Source organism: Mirounga leonina, unplaced genomic scaffold (genome assembly GCF_011800145.1).
Source record: "Mirounga leonina isolate KUSES-001 unplaced genomic scaffold, KU_Mleo_1.0 Mir_168, whole genome shotgun sequence".
Classification (NCBI taxonomy): Eukaryota; Metazoa; Chordata; class Mammalia; order Carnivora; family Phocidae; genus Mirounga; species Mirounga leonina.
Window position 1 is genome coordinate 24,715,191 of NW_023270426.1, and position 27,139 is coordinate 24,742,329.

The following is a 27,139-nucleotide window of genomic DNA, read 5'->3' on the forward strand; positions in this document are numbered from 1 at the left end:
TCCCAAGGTCCTGGGGATTGAGCCCCACACTGGGCTCCCTGCTCAGCAGTGTGTCTGCTTCTCCCTCCCCCTCTGCCCCTGCTCATGCTGTCTCTCTTGCTCACTCTCTCTCAAATAAATAAATAAAATCTTTAAAAAAAAAGAAAGGAGAGGAAGCAGAGATCAATGCCATTCCACTCTTATCTCAATGAGACTAAGAGTTTCCTCAGCAGTAACCCTGCCTGGAATGGTCTATCTCCAGGGGAGTGGGCTAGGTGAAGGATGGGAGAAGACAGTCCTGAGGATGGCAATACCAAAAGAAATAAAGGGGGAAAGGGCTACACCTGAAACTAGTATAACACCGTGTGTTAACTATACTGGAATTAAAATTAAAACTTAATAAAATTTTTAAAAGGATGTTTGTATCAGTATGGAAACAGGAAATTAAGAGCTTTATAGAAGTCAGACTCACAAGTGTAACTCTAGAAGGTTAGGGTATAAAAAGGCAATTTTTAGGAACTAAATTTGTATCTGCAAGAAAACAGGGATGATGAGAAGCTTATTGTTACTAGAGTTGTGGCTCTTGACTGCTGAATCCCAAACAGTGTACCTGGGCCTCTAGATTACAGCTGCCAGTGAATGTAAAACAACCCAAACAAACTTAAAAAATGAAGAAAGTCTGAACAAACAAGTTTGTTGTTGACAGTCCAAGAAAGCCTGCCAGTTTGTGCTTACTTCCAACATTGACCAATCCCGTGTCAGCATCATGTGCCAGGCTGAGTAGTGAGGTGACACTTCCCAAGTCTTCTCTTTTATGTTTTTTGATTCTGCCCTATAGGTGCTGTCTTACCCAAAACACATGTGTCACATCTCTGTTCCCATAATCATCTAGGATTACTCAAAATTTGTAGCAAGGCTAAAAGCCTCAGCCTGTGTGAATGGATGATTTACATTACATCATGCACACCAAATTGCATGTCAGAGAGTTTTGGGGGCAAAAGAGTATCACCAGGTACGTAGACAGCCCTGAGGTGGACACCTTTGAGCCTATGATATTGGCTTTGTGTTTGATGATGAGCCATGGGATACACATACCTATTAGCAAGGAAGTATGTATGTTGATGAGAGGGTCTTTGTTGTTGAAGTTTCAGAGTCTTTAAATCCTGTGCTGTTGCCCCCTGTTGTTGTAAAACAGTCTTTTAGAACAAGAGAAAGGAAGACTTAATGAATTACTATGTATTAAAACTATGATAACACTTTATATGCATTGCATACTTAAACAGGAGAGAAACACATTGTTATTCCCATGTTTTAGATAGGGAAATTGAGACTCATAGGAATTAAGTGACTTCCATACATCTACACATTTAGTGTTTTTTGCTCACTGTTTTATTCCCAATGTCGAGCAAGGTGTCTAGCACACAGTGATGCTTAATATCTGATGACTCATTAATGAATACAATGGCAAAGGCAATATTTGGACCCATGTCTGCCTGCTGGTGAACCCTGTGCTCTTAACTAACACACTACTGATACTTTGTCCTACATGCCAGATGAAGGGAATATTTTGGTAACTTGGAGAGGACTATTCATTGTCTGAGTTCCAGGCTGATTGTGGGGTCTGTATTAGTTTCTCATTACTATTATAACAAGTTACCACAAACTTCATGGCTTAAAGCAATGCAAATTTACTATTGTACAGTTCTGGAGGTCAGAAGTTTTTTCTTTCTTTTTAAAGATTTTATTTATTTATCTGACAGAGAGACAGAGAGAGAGCACAAGTAGGCAGAGTGGCAGGCAGAGGGAGAGGAAGAAGCAGGCTCTCCACTGAGCAGGGAGCCGGACGTGGGGCTTGATCCCAGGACCCCAGGATCATGACCTGAGCAGAAGTCAGCTGCTTAACCGACTGAGCCACCCAGGTGCCCCTGGAGGTCAGAAGTTTTACTGGGCTGAAATCAAGGTGGATTCCTGTTACTATATAACAAGTATCCACTTTCCTTCAGTTTCCAATAACCTGTTTCTCATTTGCCTTAGAGCTGTCACTGACAGGCTCTTTAATGTCCTATTTCTACTAACAGTCTGTTCGTGATCATTTAGGTATTCCTTAAGATGATGGTATGTTTTCTCTAACATTTCTCATGTCTTTCTGAGTCCTCTCTAGCAGAGTCTTAGTAGCTACTTTTCTACTAAGAGTCTGTTCAAAGTAAGTTAGGCAATTGATCTCATGCTTCTTAGAATTCTTTCAATCTCTGACCATTGCCCAATTCCAAAGCCACATCAACATTTTTAGTTATTTCTAATAGCAGGACCCCACCTCCAGGTACCAAAATCTGTATTAGTTTCCCGGGGCTGCTGTAGCAAATTACCGTAAACTAGGTGGCTTAAACCAATACAACTTTATTATCTCATAGTTCTGGAAATCAGAAGTCCAAAACGGGTTTCCCTGCACTAAAATCAAGATGTCAGCAGGGTTCCATTCCTTCTGGAGGTTCTAGGGGAGGGTCTCTTTCCTTGTCTTTCCAGCTTTTAGAGGCTGCCTGCATTTCTGGGCTCCTGGATTCTTCATCTTCCAAGCCAACAGGATAGCATCTGCAAATCTCTCTCTGACTGTGATTTTCCTGCCTCCCTCTTCCCCTTATAAGGACCCTGGTGATTACATTGGGCCTACTTGGATAATCCAGGATAATCTGTCTCAACATCCTCAGTTAAGTCACATCTGCAAAGTCCCTTTTGTCATGTAACATAACATTCGCAGGTTTCAGAAATTAGGATATTGGCGTCTTTGGGGGACCATTATCTGCCTACCACAGGGTCTTTCATGTTCAGGCAGACGTGGCTGTGTGCATCTGTGTGTTGTAAACTTCAGTAGAGGTGAAAGTAAAATAAAGTGCATATTAGGACCATGAAGAGATGTAAAGAGAGTCCAGTGTGGACCAGACTTTACACAGCTTTGAAGGCTATTATTAATTGTCAGAACTTTGCTGGAGACTAATTAATCACCTTTCTTTCCCTCTAAGTCTTAACTAATTAAGAATAGATACAAGGAGCCAACCAAGGAATCAAAGTTCAGAATCAGATTTATTATTGGTAAAGATGGTCTGGAGAATATGGCAGGGCCTCTACCTCCCAAATACAAGGGAGGAAAATCAAGAATGGCAGACCACTCCCTTGGTGAGGAGGGGAAACTATCCTGGTTTGATTACCAAACAGAGCTAGAGCAGAGAGTGGAAAAGAGTCAGAGGAGAGGTATATTATGAAAAAACAGTGACTGTTAGTGCTAACTTTCCCCAATCAAAAAAGCATGATCCATTTGAAATATGATTTATGGTAATCTCCCCAGCTGGACAGATAACTTTTTCTTCCTGGGAAGAGTAAGTATGGAAATGGAGCTAAAGGTGAGAGCCCCCTTCCTAGCCCATTGCCTAAGGATGAAAGTATTGGTTGCTGGGTGTCTCTTTTCTATGGGCAGAGGTGAAAATGGGGAGACAGGAGGAAGATGGTACATTGTTATGTTAAAGGCTTAGAGATATTGTTCTGCCCCAGGCCTGAGAGTATTTTCCCAAGAGTTAGAGACCAGACAGGAGAGGACAGGAACTCTTCAGATCACCCACAGCCTGATCTGGAAGGAGTCAGTTAAAGGGCATGGTAGCCAGTGGAAAAGTCACTGTCCCTGGGGTGAGGCCAGGAGATAGGGACAGTGCATATTGCCTGCCCTGTGTATGCATCTAGCATCTGTGTCTGGGTGAAAACAGATTGAAACATGTATTCAGGACTTCCCTGAAGAAGAAAGTACAGAGCCTGATTGGTGTGCATGTGTGTGTTGGGGGTTGTGGGCAGTTCGGAGGAGGAGATACTTCAGCCAGTATTCACATGCTTTTCCTGAGTGTGACGTCCTGTCTCAGGGACAGGGGTTAGGTCTGTGGATACACAGGACACAGGATTTGTTTGTGTGTTTTTTAGGAGCGTTTTGCATAAAAGACCTATTCTCATACTAGCTACCTCCTTGAGATCCAAACAAACTAAATACCTCCAAAGCCTAGAGCCTCTCAGCATCCTCAGCAGCTCTGACTGGAGATCAGATCACTCCCCATGCCTCTGACAGTGATTAGGCATGAGACCCATGAAAGAACCTCCTTGGAAGCCAGCATCCCCTCTACAGGGGATTGCATCACCAAGATGTTAATCCAGCTGTTGTCCGTGCAGCCTGCAGTGAGTGGGGTTGTGTTTCAGTCATCAGTACCATGTCAGTTTCCCACTGTTGGACCAAGTATAAATTGATTCTAATATTTGCTTTGGGAAAATTTCTTTAGTAAGAATGAGCTCTCTGTAAATCTAAGGATTTAGAGATCTAAATTACTTCTTTGTCTTCTCTCACTCAAGGTTGCAACCCTGCATTTAGGATACTAACCCTTTAAATGGTTGTAATTTGAGGAGCACTAGAAAGATCCTCCTCACAAAACCCACCTCACAGGCAGGTTCCTAGAACTCCACCATTCACCACCACCAGCATTCTCTTTTAAATTCCCTGTTCATTCATTCATTCTGTCTGTCTGTCTGTCTGTCTCTCTCTCTCTCTCTCTCTCTCTCACACACACGTGTGAAGTATTAGAGTATCCTATTCAACAGTACTTTCCTTGGCTTGGCTTTAATACAGAATTTGGTTAGAACACTCTGTATAGTCATTAAACAAACATTAAGCACCTATTTAAAGTTAGCCTATCTAGTAACACAGTCCTGTCCTCATACTTTAGTGGGGGAAGATAGAAATGTAAGGAAATAAGGTAGAAATATTACAATATCATGTGATAAGGACCATGATAGTGCCATGCACAGGCAGGGCCAATGAGGAGGAAGGAAGCCGGGACAAACCACCAGGGCCTATCAGTCCAGAATGGGACCCAGAGTCTACCTACATTGTAATCAGTACAAACTACATGTAAATGTGATAAGCTGGTCCACCTTTCCTGAGAGGGCCCCCAGAATTGTTTTCATGGGTCCTAAACCCTCTTTCAGCAACCATGAATGCTGGATGTTGTGGAAACCCAGAAGATGGAATTGGGGATTTAGGGGACCATCTCAGAGACTGTGACATTTAATACTGGGTAGTGAAGGATGGTATGTAGGATATGGAATGGAAGAGAGAGAGTTCTGGACAAAGTGAACAATACCTGTAAAAAAAAAAAACCACCAAAAATCAGGGTGGCTCAGTCGGTTTAGCATCTGACTCTTGATTTCAGCTCAGGTCATGATCTCAGGGTCATGAGATCAAGCCCTATGTCAGGGTCTGCATGCATGCGCTCTTTCTCTCTCTAGAAAACAAACCAACCAACCAATCAAAAAAACCCCCCAAAACAACACAACAATAACAAAACAACAAAAATCAGAAATGCATAATCTAGGTGAATAGAATGAGTACACTTGGTGGGTGGAAGGGATAAAGGACTGTTGGGAAATGAGATCAGAAAGGTAGACAAGAATTAGATTTTGGGGCGCCTGGGTGGCTCAGTTGGTTAAGCGACTGCCTTCGGCTCAGGTCATGATCCTGGAGTCCCTGGATCGAGTCCCGCATCGGGCTCCCTGCTCGGCAGGGAGTCTGCTTCTCCCTCTGACCCTCCCCCCTCTCATGTGCTCGCTCTCTCTCAAATAAATAAATAAAAAATCTTAAAAAAAAAAGAATTAGATTTTGTAGGGCCTTCAAAATCCTGCTAAACATCTTGAAGTTTCATCTGTTGACAGTGGAGAGCCACCAGAAGGTTGGTTGGTTGGTTTTTTAAGAAAAGAAGCTCTACTGAGCCCCTTTACCTCTGCTGAATCTTCAGAAATCATCCTATAATATGTCAGGACAAGCTCATGAACTATCAACTTAGTGTTTTTCCCCACCTAAACCAAGGACTGGAAACTTTAAATTCCAGTATAGTTAACATACAGTGTTATATTAGTTCCAGGTGTATAATATAGTGATTCAGCAATTCTACACATTATTTAGCATCATGATAATTATACTCTTAATACCCCATCACCTAGTTCTCCCATCCCCCAACCTACCTTCCCTCTGGTAACCATCAGTTTGTTCTCTATAATTGAGTCTGTTATTTTGTCTCTTTTTCTTTTTTTCTTTTTTCTGTTTCTTAAATTCCACATATGAGTGAAAGCATATGGTATTTGTCTTTCTCTGACTTATTTCACTTAGCATTATTACCCTCTAGATCCATCCATGTTGCAAATGGCAAGATGACATTCTTTTTTATAGCGGAGTAATATTCCATTGTACATATATACCATTTCTTTTTTTTTTTTTTTAAGATTTTATTTTTTTTATTTGAGCAAGAGAGAGAGAGAGCACAAGCCAGGGGGTGGAGAGGCAGAGGGAGAAGCAGACTCCCTGCTGAGTAGGGAGCCCAACTCGGGGCTCCATCCCAGGACCCTGGGATCATGACCTGAACCAAAGGCAGACCCTCAACCAACTGAGCCAGCCAGGCACCCCATATACCACATCTTTTTAAAAAAAAATTTTATGTCTTCTTTATCCATTCATCTGGTGATGGACACTCGGTTGCTTCCATAATTTGGCTACTGTAAATAATGCTGCAGTAAACATAGGGGTACCTATATCTTTTTGAATTAGTGTTTTTGTATTTGGGTAAATACCTAGGAGTAGAATTACTGGATCAAATGGTAATTCTATTTTTAATTTTTTGAGGAATCTCCATACTGTTTTCCACAGTGGCCACACCAGTTTTCGTTCCCACCAACAGTGCATGAGGCTTCCTTTTTTTCCACATCCTTGCCAACACTTGTTATTTCTTGTGTTCTTGATATTAGCCATTCCGACAGGTGTGAAGTGATATCTCATTGTCGTTTTGACTTGCATTTCCCTGATGATGAGTGATGTTGAGCATCTTTTCATGTGTCTGTTAGCCATCTGAATGTCTTCTTTGGAGAAATGTCTGTCCATGTCTTCTGCCCATTTTTAAATTGGATTATTTGGGTTTTGGGTGTTGAGTTGTATAAATTCTTTATATATTTTGGATACTAACCCTTTATCGGCTATCATTTGCAGATATCTTCTCCCATACAGTAGGTTGCCTTTTAGTTTTGCTGGTTGTTTCCTTTGCTATACAGAAGCTTTTTATTTTGATGTAGTCCCAATAGTTTATTTTTGCTTTTGTTTTTCTTGCCTCAGGAGACATATGTAGAAAAATGTTGCTATGGCTGATGTCAGAGAAATTACTGCCCGTGTTCTCTTCTAGGATTTTTATGGTTTCAGTTCTCACCTTTAGGTCCCTAATCCATTTTGAATTTATTTTTGTGTATGGTGTAAGCAAGTGATCCATTTTCATTCTTTTGCATGTAGCTGTCCAGTTTTCCCAATACCATTTGTTGAAGAGATGGTCTTTTTTCCATTGCACAATCTCACCTCTTCTGTCAAAGATTAATTGACCATATAATCATGGGTTTATTTCTGGGCTCTCTATTTTGTTCCATTGATCTATGTGTTCCATTGGTCTATGTGTCAATACCATACTGTTTTGATTACTACATCTTTGTGTAGTGTATCTTGAAATCTGTGATTATGGCGCCTCCAGTTTTGTTCTTTTTTTCAAGATTGCTTTGGCTATTCAGGGTCCTTTGTGGTCCCAAATTTTAGGATTATTCTAGTTCTGTGAAGAATGCTGCTTGGTAGGGGCACCTGGGTGACTCTGTCACTTAAGCATCTCCCTTTGGCTCAGGTCATGATCTCAGGGTCCTGCTCAGCAGGGAGCCTGCTTCTCCTTCTCCTCTGCCTGCCACTCCCCCTGCTTGTGCTCTCTCTCTCTATCAAATAAATACAGAAAACCTTAAAAACAAAAACAAACAAACAAAAAAAACAGAATACTGCTGGTATTTTGATAGAGATTGCATTAAATCTGTAGATGGCTTTGGGTAGTATGGACATTTTAAAAATATTTTTTCTCCCAATCCATGAGCATGGAATATCTTTCCATTTGTTTGTGTCATCTTCAATTTCATTCATCAGTGTCTTAAAGTTTTCAGAGTACAGGTCTTTTGACTCCTTGGTTAAGTTTATTCCTAGCGGTTTGCAGGTTTTTCTGTTTTGTTTTGGTGCAACTGTAAAAGGGATGGGACTGTTTTCTTAATTTCTCTTTCTGCTACTTCATTATTAGTGTACAGAAATGCAACAGATTTCTGTATATTGATTTTGTATCCTAAATTTCTTTTTCATTTCTAGTAGGATTGGAAACTGTCTAGAAATGTGGAACCAAAAGGGAGGTGATGACAGCATTTTTGTAAAAAGGACTGGCCTTGGAAATGTTCTGAGCTAATGCGGGTGGACTTGATCTGATCTTGTCTGAGAAAATGTGGAGAGGGAGGCTAGGTTTGTTTAAATTTTGCCTTGGTTTGCTTCTTAAGGGAGGCAGCACAACATTGCAGAGTGCCTCAGGTCCCTGTTGTACCGCTCAGTCATTGTGCCTCAGATTTATTAGTGTGTAAAAGAGGAAAGACCTTTTGCTGCTGTAAGGATTAAATGAAACAGTGCACGCAGAATGCTTAGTGCCATCCTTAGCTCATGGTAAACATTCAAAAAATGTTTACTCAATTAATATTCCTGGCACTTAGCACAATGCCTGGCACACAGTAAACAGGATTCAAAATGGTTTTGCTAAATTAAATGAAATGGGATAGGAAGTGCAAGGTCGGGGGGTAGTGATGGTGGAGAGGGTTTTTCCCAGATGGTACTCCTTCTCTTGCCCTCCTTCTCCTGTAACATTCTGAGGGCACCTCCATTTTATACCCTCCGTGCAGGGAGATCACTGCTTGGCTAGAAATGGTTGCTCAAGGCTGAAAAGTGACACAGCAACACGGCCTGGGATTGCTGCCAGATTTTAAGAAGCGCAGATTGCAACCAAGTGAGGGGGAAGGGTAGAGATGAAAAGTTTGAAAACCCAACCAGACCCACCTAGAAGCAGGTTTACTGTTGGGTGAAAGGACTGTGCCTCCCAGTTTCAGGTGGGGCAGGCAGCGTGAAAGCTGTAGGAAGAGTCCCTGTCGTAGGAGGGACCCAGAGGGGGCTCTTGGGTCCAGCCGGGCTGCTTCATGGGGCCTTGGGCCTAGAAAGACCTCTTCGGTTTAATAGTATGTTGTTGCCATCTTTGAGTACTTAGGAATTTTTTATGGGCCCTGCAAGTTATGTAGCGGGTCCTGGGTCCAGACTGTCTAGGGCATCGATGTTTTGTTTCAGCTAGTTTTTGAGCCAGTTTTTGAATTTGCAGCTGATTAAGTAGGGGCTGGGCTAGTCATCTTTTTAATCTCTCTCTCATTTAATTATAAAAGGCCAAAAATTGTGACAAATTAAATCTGTACAAAACTACAGTAAAATGACTAGTACCTTACCTCCCATCTCTAGTCATGCTCCCAGGAAATAACCACTACCGATAGTTTAGTGTGTATCTCCCAGCTTTTTTTTTTTTTTTTTTTAAAGATTTTATCTATTTATTTGAGAGAGAGAGAGTGAGAGAGAGGATGAGAGTGGGGTGAGGAGCAGAGGGAGAAGCAGGCTCCCCACTGAGCAGGGAGCCGGATGTGGGGCTCAATCCCAGGACTCGGGGACCACGACCTGAGCTGAAGGCAGATGCTCAATGACTGAGCCACCCAGGCGCCCCTCCCCCAGCTTTTTTATAAATATAAAATTCAAAGTACTGTATAATAAAACAACATGTAATTATATTGTTGATATGAATATTAAACAATACAGCATCATTTGCATGAAAAGATTCATTTCCCTTAACCCCACTTCCCTTCAGTGAGGCAGCCACTGGTAACAGTTTTGTGTGTGTCCTCAAAATATTTTTTTAAGTTAACAGACTCAATTTTTTCGAGCAGTTTTAGGTTCAACAGAAAAATTGAGTGGAAAGTACAGAGAGTCCCCATCCGGCCCCATCCCCACACCCGCACAGCATTCCCCACTATTGCTATCCAGCACCACGGTGTGCATTTGTTACATTCGATGAACCTACGAGGACATGCACTATCACCCAGAGTCCATCGTTTACACTAGGATTCGCTCTTCCAAATATTTTTCAAAATAATTTTTCTAAACATTTTATTTATTTATTTATTTGAGAGAAAGAATGAGAGAGAGGGAGAGAGTGCGAGCATGAGGGGGGGAGGATCAGAGGGAGAAGCAGATGCCCTGCCCAGCAGAGAGCCTGATGCGGGACTTGATCATGACCTGAGCCGAAGGCAGTTGCCTAACCAACTGAGCCACCCAGGCACCCTCAAAATAATTTTTTTTTTAAGATTTTATTTATTTATTTGACAGAGAGAGACAGCGAGAGAGGGAACACAAGCGGGGGGAGTGGGAGAGGGAGAAGCAGGCTTCTCGCTGAGCAGGTAGCCCAATGCAGGGCTCCATCCCAGGACCCTGGGACCATGACCTGAGCCGAAAGCAGACGCTTAACAACTTAACAACCCAGGCGCCCCGCCCTCAAAATAATTTTTAATCACATAATTCAACTGAGCCAGCCAGGCGCCCCTGAATGTTTTTTGCTTATTAAAAAAAAGTAGGTTTTCAAAAAGCAAAATGAGATGTTACACATACCAATATATAGCTGTTTTTTAACAAGCACCTTTTCGAGTCAGTCCGTATAGACCCACCTCATTTTTTTTAAATAAGGACATACTGTGTTGTATGCCTATATTATTTATTTATCCAGTTTCTTATTGGTATCCATGTTTTTTAAACAAAGCAATGTACATTCTTATACATATATCTTAGGCACTACAGAAGTGTGGTTACTGGGTTACTTGGCATGCTCCTATCTAGGATTGGACTGCATTTGTTTTACACTTCCCTCTGACCTTCACCCCTAGCTAGTACTGTATGTCACTATATCACTTAAGTTAATGATCCCACCAGCAAGGGATTTAGCCCTCAGGCTTGAGAATACTGGAGCAGAAATATGAGATAATTTGCTTGTGAATAAAAATGGTAATAGCTTACCCATATTGATCACTTAAGCTGTTTTGTTTACTTAAGCCAGGGACTGTTCTAAGTACTTTACATGTAATATCCCCTTTACTCTGTATAACCACCCCCAGAGATAAGTCTATTATTATACCCATTTTAATGGCTAGGAAATTGAGGTACCTAGGGTTCAGTAAGGTCCCGATGTATCTGTCTAGTTAAGTGGTGGGGACAAGATCTGAAACAGGGTTCTTTAACTTCTGAGCTAGTGCTCTTAACTGTCTCTAGAAAGTTTAACGTCATCTCTTTGCCAAAGTTTCTCTACCTTGTTTATTCCTTATTTTGCTTTTTGAAAACCTACTTTTTTTTAATAAGCAAAAAACATTCAGGGGTGCCTGGCTGGCCCAGTTGAAAGAGCATGCAACTCTTATCTCGGGGTTATGAGTTCAAGCCCCATGTTGGGTGTAGAGATTACTTAAAAATAAAATCTTAAAAAAAAAATTCGTTTATCACCTGGGGCCCAAGGGTACAGGAGCACCCGGCCCTGGGGGTCCCAAACAGACCAGGTTCGTCACTCGCTGCTGACAAAATCCAAAGGCAGAGAGACGAGGGGTGGGGAAACCAGAAAGGAATTTATTTCCGGGAGGACAACGGACTAGTGTCTCAAAGACTGTCTCCAAAATGCTGCCGTCTCCAGTGGGACAAAGGTCGGTGGGTACATGTGCTGGGCAATAAAGGTCAGGTGGCTCACTGTGTTGGGGTCAATCACGCAGGGTCTAACTGGAGTCAGGGCCTTAGTTAATGCTTGAGGGGGCAGTTACAGTTCCATCACGGCCGCTTTGACCACTGGGAAAGATAAGCTGGAAGGAAGAACTTAATCAGAAAGTACCGACTGAGGTCACGGTAGAGGCAGTGGAAGTCCCCTTTCACTTAAAACAATATTGTATTTATTCATTTGCCTTTTTCTGCGCTTTAACTCTTTGAGAGCAGGGCTCAGTGTCCTAATATTATTCATATCCCTGTCCCTAGTTCCTCCTAGCACAATGTCTTATTTATTGTCCATAATAAAGATGTTTAGTTGCATAACCGTGCCTCTCGGAGGTGGCTACTGTATCCATGTTACGGGTAAAGAAACCACAAGTTGGGATAGTTGAAAAGAGTGGAAAGCAGAATGGTAGAGCTGCAATTTGAACCCAAGGCTTTTGATGCCTCATCCGTTGGGTGGTCCACTGCCTCCAAGCTGCCTCCTTCCCGCCAGCCTCCGAGGGCTCTGGAGAATGGCTCCCTACCCAGCAACCAGTTCTAAGTTGGAAAACTTCACAGCTAGACTTCTTTAATGATCCCTGGGAGGGGCAGAGCCAGATGGGAAGAGGGCCTCTGGAAAAGAGAGTTCCTGGAAGTACTGCATCTAAGAATAAATTGTTGGTGCAGAGGTCTGTGGGGAGTCCAGTTCCTCAGAGGAATGCTACATTGTAGTAATACCTATTTCCTTTTCTGCATGCCAGGCATTGTTCTGTGTGATTTACGACCATTGTGTCTTCTTAAAGCGCACAGTAGAGGCAGTGGAAGTCCCATTAGATGGATATTGTTATCTCTATTTTACATATGAAAGAATGCGGGCTGAGAGGCCAAGTGACTCGCTTAAGGTTGCACAACAAATAAGTGATAAAGCTGAGATTCCAACTCCAATCTGTGTGTGTGTCCCCCAAACCTTCATTTTAAGCCTTCTGCTACCTCTAGGTTTTAACAGCCTGCTGAGGCTGGGGGCAATTTAAGAAGAAGGCTATAAGGGGAAATTGCCCTTTGGACTGTGGCGGATTCTAGCAACCAGGAATAAGGTACAGAAAACCTTGTAGTTTGAGCCCTGCTGGGTTAGGGGGTCATGGAAAGAATTTTGTGTGTGTGTGTAGCTGACTATGGAGAGCTTGGAAGATTTAAAACCAGCCATTCCAGTTTTTGAATCTGGGTTCACAGCACATGATGTCTTTATACTCTTAACCTAGAAATGGTAGAGTTATTTTGGGCACAAAGCAAGAGCTGTGGCTTTAAAAATATGCCACTGTATTTATCTCTTCCGCTCCAAGATTACTGAAAATTAGCCCAGCTGTGGCCCGAGGCAACAAATAGCCACAAAATCTCCTTCCAGATCACGCAGACCCTCCCACCCCCACCCCCAAAGGAGGCGGAACACCCGGGAGTAGCAGCCCCTGGGGAGTGGATTCAGATCAGCCTGTCTCCCATTACACTCATACCACCCCCTCCCAGCTACTCTAGGGGTCAGAATGCTAGGTCTGTGAATGAGCTCAACTCTCTCTCCTCCCTCATCGTCAAGGCTTCACAGAATTAAAATAATAATAACACATCGATTACTGAGCTGGGGAATCCGTGCAAGAATTTTTCAGCTTTATTACCAAACCCTGTGTGATTTAGGGCAAATCACCTTGCTGTAAATTACGCTTTCAGTTTCCTTACCTATAATATGGAAACCCTTTTCTAAATACATATATGTGTGTGTGTATGTGTGTATATAAGGGATATATATATATGAGTTTCCATATATAAGTATACATACATATATATACATATATAAATATATAAAGAGATATATTATCTCCTTTTCACATGAAAACTGAGATATTAAATGATTTGCTAAACATCACATAATTTATATGGTATAGCCATATTTAAACCTACTATTCTGATTACAGAGCCTAATGTCTTAGAGAACAGGCAGTATCTTTGTACATTGTCTTGTTTCCATGGAAAAATCTCTCCACTGTCATTTGAAGATCTAAGAAGCATGAGGAAATGGTGGAAATGCTAGCCCAGGTGGCTTGAGCTTTCTCCCCCTCTCTCTGATCCTGGACAGGATTTGGGTTGCAGACTGCAGTTGTCCTGTGATTTGTGGGCTGTAATTACTCAGATTAACATTGCCTGATTCATAAAGGCTGAGTGAGCAAGAGGAGGCGGAGCTTGTTCAAGCAGCCCACAAGCCCCACAGATGGTAGGATGGGGGTGGGGAAGGAGGCAGGGATGCTGTACAGCCTGGTCTTTCCACAGGTTTGGTGGTGGATGGGTTTTGCCTTTTGCTCAGGCTGAGCGTGTATGATTCTACAATCTGCCAAGTTCTGCTACACACGCACGCGCGCACACACACACACACACACACACACGACTGAGAGAGAGACACGCATGAAATGGTTGCTCAAAACCAGGAGGGTACAAACCAATCCGGAGCTGCTTGAGCTGCAGTGGCTGGCTCGGGTGTGGAGAGGAGTCAAGGAGGGGGAGAAGCAGGGTGTCCCTACACAGAAAGCCTGGATGTTCACCTGCAAACCCAGAAGCCGCAGAACCATCTGTGCTCTGGCTTCCCCCCTGGGCAGCCAGAGGCAGCAGCGGCCGCCCGAGCCAGAGCCCGAGCAATCCAGGGGAGCTGTCTGGCTGGGCCGGAAATGGCTGGAATCATTTAATAGCCTTTGCTGGCTGCACTGACCTAGCAGAGTGGGCGGGAGGCAGGCTCCAGAGTGCTGTCTGGCAAGATAGCCTGGGCTTTAATCAAAATAATGGGTTTTCTGGAAGCTCTTTATTAACTTTAGGACCAAAATCCCAAAGACGGCAACAAAGGGATGAATGGGGAGGGAAGAGGAAGGCTGAAACCTGCAGAATGGGCTGCGATTTTCCTGAGCTTGTCACTCCTGCATCCGTGCCCCTCCCCCAGCCTCCACTCCTTTCTGCTGATTCTAGCTTAGAGGTTCCTGCCTGCATCTCTGTCTCCCGAATGATGGCAAAACAAATAGAATCAAAGTAATTGCTACATTTGTATAATGCTTCAGGGTTATCCAAGGGTCTTCATATACAGCTCAGGATGGGGTGGAGTGAGGCTGCCTAGATTCCATCCGGTCCTAGGCTCTGCCAGTTAGTAACCTCAAGACCATTGGTCCTTCGTTTCTTCATTTATAAAAAAAAGATATATCTATAAAACAGACACGGATATTGGCAATATTTACTTCCTATGGTTCTTGTGAGGAGCAAAAATTTTATTGCATGCAGATCTGCTTAGCCCAGTGCCACGCACATAGGAAGATCCCAGTAAATGTAAAATACAACCATAATCTTGTGGTGTGACAGGAAGGTGATCATCTCCATTTTATGGATGAGGAAACCCTAGTAGTTCAGAAATATTCATGTAAACTGCCCAGGACTTAGTACTATTAAGTGAGAGAGTCAGGGCAAGCTCTTAAGTTCAGAAGAGCAAAGCAAGATGAATGGAGGAAAAGAGAATTCAGTTACTCTTCTGCATCCTCCAGCCTGTGCCCCCTCCAAGAGCTTTTCTGAAAACACTATCCTTGGTCAAAATAACTTGGTGTTGTTCTTTCAGGGAAGATCAGTGTAAATCAGAAAAACGCTGTGCTGGTCTTAGTTGATTGTCCAGAGCAGTTCAGAATAGGGGTTGGGGGTGAGTTTACAAGTCTGGCATTTGCTTCACCATTTTCAGGACCTTCCCCAGCATCTACATTGGCTCAGACTCCAGCCCACTCATTCCCAGTCCCTAAGCAAACTCTGGCCAGAGTTCCTTTAGCAGAAAAGAGGAAAGTGGGGGAATGTTGCCAGAAAGACCCTGGGCAGTGCCTAAGGGGGGAGGTGTCTGAAGTGGCTTATAGGATTAAGTGTAGTGGCCAGTTACCTCCAGAGGGCAGTTTTTTAAGTTGCAGATCTATACACATTTTTAAAAATATGTATGTTGTTCTGATTTTTAAATGTATTCCTACCTATGGTGGAGAAATCAGCCAATACCAAAAAAAAAAAAAAAAAAAAAGCAAAGCCATTTACTGTAATTATGATTATATGCTATTAACGCTTTTAAATCCCACTGGGTTGTAATCTGAATGTCAGGAAAGGGCTCTGCCTAAGAATCCAGCCCCCCGCCTTCTTGATGTGTACCCGAAGTCCTCTTCCTGGGCTCTAACAGAGTCTTGACTACCTGTCAGTCTTGTCCTTGCCAGTGAGCTAAATCCCCTGGGACCAGAGAAGAGGGACTTGTGGGAAGTCACAGGAGGGGGAAGGAAAGCAGCACCAAACGAGGAAACATTCCCTTAATGGACTATTTGCTGGTACTAGTCCTGGTGTCTTTTCCTTTCTCATCTTCTTGAAAGGGGAGTCTCTCCTTGCTTCAGCCCCCAAAGTCCCAGCATTTTATAGGCAAAGCCAGCCAAGGGTCTCTAGTACTGGAGATTAGGAGGTCAGTAAATGTTGTTTGTCAGATCCTGAAGCTATTATTTCACCTGAATGAGCCCCCAGAGATGTTTGCTTACACATCAACCAGAACAGGTGAGTCACCATGGTCTGTGAGAGACTCGACAAATCAGATTTCGTTCTGCTCTGCAGAAACTGGATAAGAGGGAGATGCACCGGAATGGATCTCTCTGATTGCTTCTTGGAGTTTAAGGCTGAGTCAGACCAACCAAGACTCCCAGCAAAGGCCGAGAAGCTCAATGACATGTAAAAGCAGCTCATTAACTCTTAGCAGTCCTGCTGTGAGGGACTCAGTCGGCCAACAGGCAGGGCCATTAATGTCCTTTAATTCTGCAAGATAAAGATATCTCTGAGCTCGGCATCTCCAGATGACAGTCCTGAGGCCTCACGCAGAGTCCTGGCTGTGGTTGGAAAGAATTTCCATCCTGGGCTATGTGAGAGCAACTCAAGGACTGTGGAGTGGTACTGAAACCCAGTTCTCCTAGATGCCAAATCCCAGGCTTTTGCATACCAGTCTTGCTCTTGTTTCCATTCTCTCAGGGACAGGGCCTGCATTTTAAAGGTAAACAGGTAGGTTCTGGCTGAACTCAAGTGCTGATTTATCTTAGATGGCTCAAAGAAATTAGTCTTAGTCCTGGAGGAAAAGCATCTATGGCCCTATGTCCGAAGAGCTATAGATGAAGCTCCACCAGGGGAAGCATGGTGTAGGGAAGGGGATTTGGGGGAGAGAAAAAAGGTTCTTGCTTTGTTTCCCTCCTGCTTGCTGGTGCTTGGACTAAATTTGTAATATTCTTAACCTGCCTTCCTGGTCCCAAGAGCTGCGCCATATATAGTTGCCCATATGTGATTCAGCTTCTTGGGCTGTCACATCGAGCGGGCGATCAGGCTTAGCACTTTCCACACGTGACTTCGCTGTCTTTAAGGGCAGCAGAAGTGCAATAAGCAGAGAGCTGCTGATCTGCCAGGGTGGCTACCACTTCTCATACCAGTCTTTTCATTCATCCACCTAGCAAGTATTTATTAAACACCTGTTAGGGACCAGGAATTGTGCTAGATGTTGGCTGTGTCGTGGTGAATAAAACAGATATGTTTTCTGCCTCTGTGAATGTTACAGTGTCAGATGGAGGCGAAGGGGTCGCTGCTTGGCTAGGAGGGTCAGAAAAGGCCTCTGCCGCGGAGTTATAGTTAAGCACGGACTTGAAGAATGAGGAGTCACGCTAAGAATGGAGGGGAGATCATTCTAGACAAAAGGAAACTGTACAGAACTTGAGGCAAAAACAATCCCAAGGGGTGTTTGAGGAACTGAAAGAAGGCCCGTGTGGTAAGAGGGAGACTTGTAGATGAGATTGGAGAATAAAAAAGATCAGATTATTGCAGGCCTTTATACACCATGTTAAGGAGTTTGCCCTTTTTTGTTGTTGTTAAGGCAGTAGAAAGCTTCTGAATAATTTTAAGCAAGGGAGTGATGTAATCTGGTTTCTATTTTTGAAGGATTTTACTGTATGTATGTTATACTTCAGTTTTTTAAAAAGGAGGAAAGACTTAAGGAGTGAAGAGAACTCTGGCTCCTGGGTGGAGGGCTGGAGGGAAGACTGAACGAGGGGCTCTTGCTGTAATTCACATTCGGGATAATGGTGTTCTTAGGAAAAAGATAGTGACAGTTCAAACGGGGAGAAGAGGACAAAGTCAAGGTGTATTTAGGAGGCAGGAACGACAGGTATCGATGGATGATATATGGAGAATGGCTCTGAAGTTGCTGGCTGGAGCATTAAGGTGAGTGGAGTACCAGTTATTGAGACTGGAGAGATGTAGAAAAGACTAGATGAGAGGAATCAGGAGTTCCTTCCGCTTGAGATGCTCCATGAGGCTTTCCAGAGGAGATATGGGATAGGCATTTGGAGACATGAGACTGGAGCACAGAGGGATAAGAGGGGCTCTAGATAGATAGAAATCTGTGTCTCATCAGCATATTTGGACAGTGCGGATGCCCATGGACATGGCTGAGATCTCGACAGGAGTGAAGAGAAAGAAGAGAAGAAGGTCTAGGGCCAACAGAGAAAGGTCAGGACAGGGAACTCGTAAAACCCAGTGTCTCCAGAAGGGACTGACAAATGCCGCTGAGGGGTTCACGACAGCACAGACTAAATTGTGACCACTGGCTTTGACAATAACATGATTAGTGGGCTTGACATGAGCACTGTTATAAAAGTAGTGCTTACGGATGCCAAATTAGAAGAGGCAGGGAAGTGCTAGGTCAGGAGATGGAAAGAGCAGATGTAGAGAATCCCAAACTGCAATCAAACACTAACAGTTTCTCTGGCAGAACTTTTCATGATTCCACCGAAGGAGCAGTGTCAGATACGAGAACGCTACTATGATGTCAAAGGGTTTCAATGTCATGGCCACTGGGATTACTTTGCCCAGACAGATCATTACTCTTCCTCTCTAGCTCTGACCTCTACTCTTCTAGAAGTCAGTGCGTCTTCCGGCTGGACTCTTGGGAAAGTCTTGCATCAAAACCCCCTGTGGATGCGTAATAATTTCCCCCAGTCTCATTCCAAATTTCATCTCTCCTCTGGAATCTCCTTTGACTTTCTCAAGTATAATTAATAATTTTCTCTGGAATCCCAAAAACATTTCACATGTACGTTGGTCATTGCATTTATCCAATTGCCTTATAATCACTTGAATGTCTGTCCCAACTAGACGCTGAGCACACTGAGGGGGGAGACTGGGTTTGGAAAGTAAGGTTGACTCCCAGTGCTTTGCCCAAATAGACGCATATTTACAACAGGATATTCTCCTGTGCTGGGACTTCAGGGTTACGGTGATACAGTTAGGATCAAATAATTTATTTATTTTTAGGATTCAACTAATTTATCCTTTGTTTTGGACAGAGTAGGTGTCAAAATACATGTGTAGCCAAAATGTTCTCTAATTCACATGCTAAGAATTAGCATATTCTTCTTCTTTTCACATCTGAAACTGCGTCATGTACCTCTTGTGTAGGTTTTTCCCCATCACCTGAAGACAATTAAAGCACTTTGAGTATAATTGCAGACAAATGTTCTGCAATCCCTTGGCAGTTCTTAGTTTGGGGGGCATCGTCTACTTATTCAGCTGCCTCTTCTGTTTACCAGCATTATCGAAACCTCCATTTTGAAAATTATGACAGCAAACTTGAGACCCCAGAGGCCCTGAGAAGTGGCTGGAGAAACAGTCGTATGGTCCCTGACTTCAAATGAGATTCAGGTATTTCAGTGGTGTTTACAAGAACAAATGCCCAGGGCGGCTTTCAGTGTAGAAAGGCTAAAAAAAGTTAACAACACTAATTGCTCCAGGGAATGCCCTGTTTACAACAGCTCTTAGAACCTCAGGTCTTGTGGTTTTTTGTTTCTTTTTTTGAAAGAGATTCTCTTTAATAATTTTTTTTTTTTTACTGAAGTATAGACATATAACATTATATTAGTTTCAGGTATACAGTATAATGATTTGATATTCGTATACGTTGTAAAATGATCACATTAAGTCGAGTTGACATGTCACTATACAGTTACAAAAGAATTTTTTGTGTGTGATGAGAACTTGAAGATCTACTCTCTTAGTCACTTTCAAATATGCAATACAGTATTATTAACTATCATCACCATGACTTACTAATTTATAACTGGAAGTCTGTACTTTTGACCTCCTTTACCCATTTTTTTAAAATTTTTTTAAAAGATTTTATTTATTTATTTATTTGAGAGAGCGAATGAGATAGAGCGAGCATGAGAGGGGGGAGAGTCAGAGGGAGAAGCAGACTCCCTGCTGAGCAGGGAGCCCGATGCGGGACTTGATCCCAGGACTCCAGGATCATGACCTAAGCCGAAGGCAGTTGCTTAACCAACTGAGCCACCCAGGCGCCCCTCCTTTACCCATTTTGCCCACACCTGTCGCCTTCCTGCCTCTGGCCTCCACCAGTCTGTCAGTGAGCTTGGCTTTTTGGTTTTGGTTTTGTTACTGTGGTTGTTTTTTAGATTCCACATATAAGTGAGATCATACAGTATTTGTCTTTTTCTTTCTGACTTATTTTGCTTAGAATAATGCCCTGAGAGTTCATCCATGTTGTTGCAAATGGCAAGATTCCATTCTTTTTATGGCCAAATAATATTCCATTATATAGATTGTCAAACCTAAAAATAAAAGAGCCAGTTCTTTTACCAGCAAAATGAGTTTATTAGGGAATAGCAGAGGAATTACAATTTGGGACAAGCAAGTTATGACAAACCACAGGCAAATCCAAAGAGACAAAGGAAAGGTCACCTCTTATTAGGTTTTAGGAGGAAATTGGGGAGGGCTGTTTCGAACAAAAGTTCTTTGGGGGGGGCGCATGGGTGGCTCAGTCGGTTAAGTGTATGACTCCTGATTTCCACTCAGGTCATGATCTCAGGGTTGTGGGATTGAGCCCGGCATCCAGTTCCACGCTCTGTGGGGAGTCTGCTTGAGATTCTCTCACTTCCTTTCCCTCTGCCTCTCCCCCTCTAAAAAAAGTTCTTTGGAAAAGAACAAGAGTCTGAGATTGTGGTGGTTTCTCTTTGGCTTCAGGTGGTGGTTAGTGTGTTGTTGCTAGGACAGGGAGAGATTGTCCTTTTTTTAAAAAAAAAAAAAAGCAGGAGATAAAATTCCTATGTGAAAAGTATCTCTCTTTGTCAAGTTAAGAATTACCTTCTTTTTTCCTGCGGGTAGTGCAGGCTGCTAGGAGTGGTATATGCGAGAGTGTTCCCCGCTTAGGGCTTCCTGACTCCTTTTTTTTTAACGTAAGCTCTACCTGCAACCTGGGGCTTGAACTCACCACCCGGAGATGGAGAGTCTCATGCTCCAGGGACTGAGCCAGCCAGATGCCCTTCCTGACACCATTTTAAATGAGATTTTCTTTACTCATTTTTACAATATTTACATTTTCTTTATCCATTCATCCATCTATGGACACCCTGGTTGTTTCCATATCTTGGCTATGTAAATAACACTGCAGTGAACATAGGGATGCACCTATCTTTTCTTTTTTTAAAAAAAGATTTTATTTATTAATTTGACAGAGAGAGAGACAGCAAGAGAGGGAACACAAGCAGGGGGAGTGGGAGAGGGAGAAGCAGGCTCCCGCAGAGCAGGGAGCCTGATGGGGGCTCGATCCCAGGACCCTGGGACCATGACCTGAGCTGAAGGCAGACGCTTAACAACTGAGCCACCAAGGCGCCCAGGGTGCACCTATCTTTTCAAGCTAGTGTTTTAATTTTATTTTTTTATGATTTATTTATTTGAGAGAGAGAGAGAGCTGGGGGAGGAGCAGAGGGAGAGAGAGTCTGAAGCACAATCCGTGCTGATTGCAGAGCCCAACATGGGGCTCAGTCTCAACCACCCTGAGATCATGATCTAAGAGTCGGAGGCTGAACCGGCTGTAAACACCCAGGTGCCCCAAGCTAGTGTTTTCTTTGGATCAATACCCAGAAGTACAGTTACTAGATTTATGGTATTTCTATTTTTAAATTTTTGAGGAGCCCCCATACTGTTTTCCATAGTGGCTACACCAGTTTGTGTTCCCACCAGCAGTGCATAAGGGTTCCCTTTCTCCATGTCCTCACCAACACTTGTCTTTTTGATGACTGCCGTACTGACAAGTGGAAAACGACCATTCCATGTACCTGTTGGCCAAGTGTATGTCTTCTTTGGAAAAAAGTCTATTCAAATCTTCTGCCTATTTTTTAATCAGATTGTAGGCATTTTTGCTGTGGAGTTGTAAGAGTTCTTCATATATTTTGGATATTAACTACTTAACAGATACACAATTTATAAATATTTTCTCCCCTACAGTAGGTTGCCTTTTCATTTTGTTGATGGTTTAATTTGTTGGACAGCAGCTTTTTAGATGTAGTATAGCTTCTTTTTGCTTTTTTCGCTTTTGCTTTTAGTGTCAGATTAAAAAAGACTCATGTCATGGAGCTTATTGCCTATGTTTTCTTTTAGGAATTTTATGCTTTCAGGTCTTACATTCGAGTCTTTAATCCATTTTGAGTTTATTTGTGCGTGTGGCATAAGACAGGGGTCCAGTTTCATTCTTTTGCATGTAGCTGTCCAGTTTTCCCAACACCACTTACTGAAGAAACTGCCCTCTCCCCAGTGTATATTCTTGCCTCCTTTGTTGTAAATTGATTGACCATATATGTGTTGGTTTACTTCTGGGTTCTCTATTCTGTTCCATTGATCTAAGTGTCTTTTTTTATGCCAATACTATACTGTTTGATGACTATAGTTTTGTAATATAGCTTGAAATCAGGAAGCATGCCTCCAGGCTTGTTCTTTTTTCTCATGATTACTTTGGCTAGTTAGGGTCCTTTGTGGTTCTATACAAATTTTGAGATGTTTGTTCTATTTCTGTGAAAAATGCCACTGGAATTTTGATAAGGATTACATTGACTCTATAACCATATCAATTCTTCCAGTCCATGAGCTGAGAATATCTTCCCATTTATTTGTGTCATTTCTTCCATAAATATTTTCGAGTTCATAGTACAGGTCTTTCACCTCCTTGGTTAAATTGATTCCTACTTCTTTCATTGCCTATTCTGCTTTGATCTAGTACATTTCCCATCTTATTCTCAGGCCAAATAATCACAACCGCATTCTTTAGGAAATTCTTCCCAAGGAACCAAAAGTGTGTCACTAGAAAATTAGATTTCCAGACCCTCTGGTGAGGAAATCTGCCCTCCTGATCGTTTCCAAACCCTGACCTTGCCCTCAGGCTTGAAGAAAATACCCCTGCTCTCTCAGGGCGCCAGGCTCGCCTGCGCAGCTTCCCCTGTCTCCCGCCCACTCGCAGGGCCTGGAAGGCGTGTGTTGACTCTTGCTGACTTGCAATGCTCTGTCTTTCAGAACCGGAGGCCGGAGAGGTGTCCCCTCCAGTCGGCGCTGGTGTCAACAGCAACAGCTGGACCTTTAAATACGGACCAGGCAACCCCAAACAATCTGGTCCCGGTGAGTTGCCAGACAAATTCATTATCCCAGGATCTCCTGCAATCATCTCCATCCGGCAGGAGCCTACTAACAGCCAAATTGACAAAAGTGACTTCATAACCTTCGGCAAAAAGGAGGAGACCAAGAAAAAGAAGAAAAAGAAGAAGGGTAACAAGACCCAGGAAAAAAAAGAGAAAGGGAACAGCACGACTGACAACAGTGACCAGTGAGGTCACCTCACGGAAACAAGCCACTTAGCCAGTTTTTGTAATAATGGCAAATCTCTCCCATGTAGCAACTGCCCACTCCCTTCTCCTGTCTCCATGAGCCCTCTCCTATAGACCTCAGAAATCTGCAGAAAGTGCCCTGCGTCTGTGTAGATCACATTGAACAGGTTTTGTCTTAAAAGCTTTACTAAGTCTGGTGTTAACTCTTTCTCTCCATTCTGGCTTGTTTTCAGAACCTAAAAAGCAGACCCAAGTTTCCTTTCTCCTCCGCCGAAAAGGAGAGGCTTCCCAGTCCCGCCAGTGAGAGGTTGGACTCTCTGCCCTGTGTTCCGGGGATGCTGTCTTGATGACACTTGCAGGGCAGGCTCACAGGCTTTGAGATTGAGCAGCTTGGGTGTCGGTGGCCACTGGCTTTGTGTGGTCACGGGTGGTGCGTGAGCGCCGGACATCGGCTGGGAGGGGCCAGATGAGACTTAGTTGGCACGAGGAGGGCCGCTGGGAAGAAAGGCAAAGGAACAGCTGGGGTTGCCAATCCAGGGGGGATCGCGAAACGAAAAGGGACCAGGCTGTCTAAATCTTACAACTCAAGAGGCAGTGGCCACCCTCCCCCACTGACGAGGCTCTAGGAGGCCTCGAATCTGTCGGCTGTGGTGTCATGGTCCCTAAAACCCGCATTACACCAAGCCAACAGTTCAATGATGAATGGGGCCGACCAGGGTGACCGAAGCAGATCTGAGGTGTTTGCTGTGGATGTCCTTGTGCTCACTTTACTACAAATTCTTTTGCACACAATGTTTATGAAAAGGCCAGATCCTTTTCCAACACATATGCAAAAGCAAACGTGAAAGAAAACCCCAGCACCTCACTTTATGCTGTTTGTTGTTTGATAGATTTATTTAAAAAAGAGAAAAATCTATAACTATAAATCTTTAAAGAGAAATATGATGACTACAGTTCCCCTCAACTCTCCTCAAAAGAGAATCCAGTCTACAGCCATTTAAATGACGTTGCTGCTACAGAAGTGCTTTAAGAGAATTGCCTGAAACATCTGTATTATACTGGACACCTGCCAATCACAGCTTTACTCTTTCAGGTCACTCTGGGGCTGCCTCTTGCATGTATTAATTACTAAATAAAAGGATCTCTCTCTCTCTCTCTCTCTTTTCTAAGAAACAATTCTGTGCACTTTGAATACACAACCTTCTCTAGCCAACTATATCAATACCCCAAAATTGAAGAAAAATCATTGTTTTCTCATACACACAGTGAGCCGACTTTTTAACCCTCGAATTCTGTGGTTTGTCTTGGTGTGCTAGCCCACACCTTTTCTTTGGCTTAGTTTGCCTTTTTTAGAACACTCTGAATTGCTAATCTTGCTAACACCTATGATGTTACCTGAAATCAATTTCCCATATGTATGCTGTATGCTATTATAAGACTCCTGAAATATACTTACTCTGTGCTTGTGTATGTGAATGTTAATGCAACTATTACCTAGAGTGAACTTTAAGCTTTATTGTTGAATGTAATTCCATTATATTTCCTTTTGTACACCTGTGAAAAAGTGGAGTAGTGTTTTTTTAACCATTGTTTAATCAGCTTTTGTGTATGAAAGACACAGTAAAATTTCTTTCTTAAATCAAGACACTGGTGATTCAAGGAATTTTATTTATGGTCAGCCAAGAGCTGTCCCTTGCCAAGACTCCTGCTGGCAAGGGAATGGATAAAGCTGTTTTTTTCTAGTAACAATTCTGGAATGAATACCGTAGTTATTCCCTAAGGGTACGCAAGCACAAAATTTACCAATCTGACCTCGCTGAAGTCGCAGAATGCTTTGAAATTCTAATGCCATCTGGAATATCAGCTCATATAGAAGAATAAAATTTACTGTCACCTTAGATAAGAAATTTTAATTTTGTTAAAATGTACAATTTAGAAGTTTATCTTTTCCAAGTTATCAGAAAAGAGGTAGGAGTCTGTTATTAAAACAAAAACATTAAATCTCCCCAAAAAGCCTGTTTTGTCTACTTTTAGCTTCATTCTCCCATATTTTGAAGGGTGTGTAACTTCAGCTCTGCAGGATTGCATGGGGTAAAACTTGTTGCCAACACATGTGAACCATTGCTACATTGTAGGTTGTGATCATTTTGCCCCATTGAACCCATGTATCTGACCTTACGTGCCTTTTGAATACTAGGAGAATCGGGCTAATTTATTAATGATGATAATTATAATGTATCTGTACAGCACTTTTTACATTTGCAAAGTGCTTTCCAGTCCATGTTAGTTACTAGTTATTACAGCTGTAAGGATAAAACACGTCATGTGGATTCATTTTTAATTGGTGCTATTGGTATTTATTCTGTTATTGCTAATAAATGGAAAATGGTGGTATGAAAGAGATGGTGGTCATTTCTAAGTATAAGAGTAGGAGAAAAATAGAACGCTGATTATCATTAGCTGTTGTCACTGAAGGAAGTCTGCAGTATGAGACTTCCACGGTATCACTCTCTGGCTACCTCCCGGGCAAAAAGGAGGAGACCAGAAGGCCAAACACCCAGTGGAATCAAGACTCAGACTCCACCATGTGACCAGAATGGGCAACCAGGAAGCTTCTGGGTCCCTTCCCAACACCCGGTTTCAGCCTTCTCTATTAAGAATTGCAACAAACCAATTTTTATCACTAGAGCCCTCCGCTCATCTTAATTCATTACTTGCTTAGCCTTCTCTCCTCTCTACAATTGGGCAGTCAAATAATGCCCGCAGGAATTAAACTTTTATTGAGTACAGGCCGTGTGCTAGCCTAGCCACTGTATGAGGTAGGTTCAGTTCACAGCCTATGTTCCGCAACAAATAGATTATCTTTTCCTTCTGTAGTTACATTTTATGAGCAGTTGTTCTCGCCTGGGAGCAGTTTTGCTCTGCAGGGGACATTTGGCAACATCTGGGGACATTTTTGGGGTTTTGTTACTTGGATGGGCGTGCTACAGGCATCTAATGGGTAGAGGCCAAGGATGCTGCTAAACACCCTATAATACACAAGACAGCCAGCCACAACAAAGAGTTTTCCAGCCCCAAATGTCAATAGTACCAGGATGGGAAAACCTTGAGATAGAGTGACCATATAATTTGTTGTTGAATCCATTTTTGAGATGGAAATAATAATCAGGATACAAGATGTAAGCTGGGACTATCCTGGGCAAACAGGGATGTATGGTGACTCTGCTTATAGAGAGAAAAACTAATATTACACTATATATTAACTAACTGGAATTTAAATAAAAACTTGAAAAAAAAAAACACCTGGAAAAGGAAGGAAAGAGAAAGAGAAAGAAAGAAAAAAGACAGAAAGAAAGAAAGAAAGAAAGAAAGAAAGAAAGAAAGAAAGAAAGAAACCAGTATTGCTCTGTCATTCACTAGCTGGGGACCCTTGGGCAAACCATTGTGTCTCTCAGTAGTTCAGCCTCAGTTTAATCATCTATCAAATGGGAATAATTATAGTATGGACCTTACAGATTTGTGGGGCAGATAGAGCAAAAGAATCTCAAAAAGTATTAGCACAATGTCTGGCACACCACAGTGCTCAATAAAGAGTTGCTATTCTTTTTTTTTTTTAAGATTTTATTCATTTATTTTGACAGAGAGAGACACAGCGAGAGAGGGAACACAAGCAGGGAGAGTGGGAGAGGGAGAAGCAGGCTTCCCGCGGAGCAGGGAGCCCGAT

The 27,139-nt window shown here is 42.7% G+C and overlaps 1 protein-coding gene across 2 annotated transcripts in view; it reads left to right on the plus strand.

The window, feature by feature from the left end:
• The window catches only part of LOC118016732 (protocadherin alpha-C2), a 47,525-nt gene extending 22,562 nt beyond the window's left edge, over positions 1-24,963 (plus strand). The window contains exons 4-5 of one of the 2 annotated variants that reach the window (XM_035014317.1): positions 23,108-23,209; positions 23,649-24,963. In XM_035014317.1, the coding sequence (XP_034870208.1) occupies positions 23,108-23,209; positions 23,649-23,719 (173 nt within the window). In that variant the 3' untranslated portion in view covers positions 23,720-24,963. Of the gene's footprint in view, positions 1-23,107 lie in introns of both variants that reach the window. The other variant, XM_035014316.1, reaches the window with a different exon arrangement.
• Positions 24,964-27,139: the final 2,176 nt, after the last annotated feature.